Genomic DNA, 2,527 nt, shown 5'->3' on the forward strand with positions numbered 1-2,527 from the left:
AATGTCAAAATTTCCTCTATGAAAGAATGAAACACCTATTTTCTCTGAAGTAGGGAAATTGAATCTAGGAAGTTTTTGTCAAGAGACACAGAGAACACCAGTATGTTCACAAATAAGATGAGGATCAGATAGATGGGAATGATATCTTTGTTCAAGGGTGTGTGCTCTGTGCCTTGAATAACAGACAAAGTGAAAACGGAGTATCTTGAGAACTTGGAAAGAAAGGAAGCTTTAATCTTTGAAGTTTTCTGATTATCTGCTTTCAACATAATGACTCATTTCTTTTTTTTCCCTTTATTGTTCCAGGGAGTTATGGTCTTGCTCCCTTTTGATTTCTTTTTGTTTCCTCCTCAAAATTTTTAATTTTATAATCAACTTTAGAAGGAAGTTTTCTTTTTTTTTTTTTCCACATTATTTCCTTGTTTTATTTAGAAGTCTAGGCATATCTGTTCCATGAACAACAAAGGATAAATCAAACACTCAGATGCTAAGAATTGGTCTTCAAACATTATATCCAACGATGCCACCCTTGCCTATGATCTCGCCAACATAAAACCACATGCACACCTCAGTGGCCACCAAACTATTTAGCAGAGCTTCCTTAACTGTGAGATTTTTGAAGCTACCAGTCCGAGCTGATGTGATTATTTTTCTCAGACTCTCAATGGCTCTGGGGATCTCAGTAGGACTTGGAGGAACCAGCTCAACCTTGGCATAGTGCCAAAATGTGACCAATCGAGGCTTCGAATAAGTTGCAGCAGCGTTTAGCAGGACCGGGGTCTTCTCGATGGCATTGCGGATCAGCTGGGCCATGGCGGGGGCGAACGGAGGAGCACACTGCTGGTCTGGACCGACCCTCACTCAGGCCCGCCGCCAGAAGGAAGTTTTCTAAATACATTTTCCTCCATTCTTCTTCTTAATCTAATTGCATTTTTTATTTTTCTAAATTACATGTAGACAAAAAAATTTAAGATCCTTTAAATTTTTTTTGAAGTTCAAATTCCCTCCCTTACTTCCTCCCTTTATCCATTTTTGAGAAGGAAAGTAGTTCGTTATAGATTATACAGGTATGGTCATATAAAACATTTCCATATTAACTATGTTGCAAAAGAAAATGCAGAAAAAAAGAAAAATTAAGTAAGGAAAAATATGCTTCAATCTGTATTCAGACAATCAGTTCTTTTTCTGCAGATGGATAGCATTTTTATCATAAGTCCTACAGAATTCTCTTGGATCATTATATTTCTGAGAATTGCTAAGTCATTCACAGTTGATCATCATAAAATATTTCTGTCTCTGTGTACAATATTCTGGTTCTCCTCATTTTACTTTGCATTATTTCATGTAAACATTCCCAGGAATTTTTCTGAAAGTATCCTGGTTGTCATTTCTTATAGCACATTTTATCATAATCATATGCCACAACTTATTTAGCCATTCCCCAATTAATGGGCATACTTTAATTTTCCAATTCTTTGTTACCACAAAAAGAGCTAAATTTATGTATGTAGGTGCTTTTCCTTTTTAAAAAGCTTCTTTGGGTTACAACCCTAGGAAGACATGTTCAAATTTGGCTTCAAACAATTATCCCTAGACAAGTCATTTAACTTCTCTGTGCATGTATTTCTTTAAATGTAAAACGGAGATGCTAATAACAATTTTTTCCCAGATTTATAATAAGCATTGGATAACATTTTAAGGCACTTTGCAAACCTTAAAGTACTATATAAATGCTAGCTATTATTAAAATAATTAGGTTTAACAGGATTACTAAATTATTATATCAGAATGCTATTTCCATAGTTTACTGAGATTTTAGCATAAATTTCATGAAATGTTTTATGCTATTCTTAAAGAAAAGATGGAAAAAATGAACTAGATAATATACAGTTAAGGTGAGACTTAATGACTTTGGTCCAAATAATATGTTTTTATACTTCAATTATGAAGCTAGGAAGGAAGGAATGATACATAGTGGATTGCCCTAATCATCTGTATTAAACTCAATTCTTTCACATTTTAACAGTGATTTGGAGAAAGGCATATATGGCATTCTTAGCAAATTTATAGATGGAGAGGCATGAACAAAATGACAAAGAAAAGACAGGACCTCACCTGATCTATCTCCAAAAAGCCATAAAAGCAATTTTAAATAATGCCCCCAAACAAATTCTGGTTTGATAGAACTCACAAAAAGCTGGCATGAAATAATTTTTCAACCCAAGGCAGGTTAGAAGGTTGGCAGGAAAGGTCTCTTACACCAGGTTGAAAGTGGAATGCAGTCCAGTGCAGGTCTCAGTAGCCCAGAGTGGCCCCAGCAAACCAGGAGCAGGCCTTGGAATTGAATGAATTAGGAACAGCAGCAGCTACTTCTAGAGCTCTCAGCCACTGCTAGTAAATGTGCTTAATAACTTGTCAGAAAAAGATTACAGGGGTTAATTGGTGACAGTTGGGGTAGGATTCTACTGCTTTCTCCATACTTGGATCCAGGTAGCAGTCCTAAGTGGCAGTCCTAGGGTGAGGAAAA

At 35.9% G+C, this 2,527-nt stretch overlaps 1 protein-coding gene across 1 annotated transcript; it reads right to left on the reverse strand.

Annotated features, from left to right (window-relative positions):
* Positions 1 to 393: 393 nt before the first annotated feature.
* On the reverse strand, positions 394 to 868 carry LOC122731634 (ATP synthase subunit g, mitochondrial-like). The gene has a single exon (XM_043971874.1). The coding sequence runs from the start codon at positions 811 to 813 to the stop codon at positions 502 to 504; it is 312 nt and encodes a 103-aa protein (XP_043827809.1). The 5' UTR covers positions 814 to 868; the 3' UTR covers positions 394 to 501.
* Between the last annotated feature and the right edge of the window lie 1,659 nt (positions 869 to 2,527).

This window comes from Dromiciops gliroides, chromosome 6, assembly GCF_019393635.1.
Source record: "Dromiciops gliroides isolate mDroGli1 chromosome 6, mDroGli1.pri, whole genome shotgun sequence".
In the NCBI taxonomy this organism is placed as follows: domain Eukaryota; kingdom Metazoa; phylum Chordata; class Mammalia; order Microbiotheria; family Microbiotheriidae; genus Dromiciops; species Dromiciops gliroides.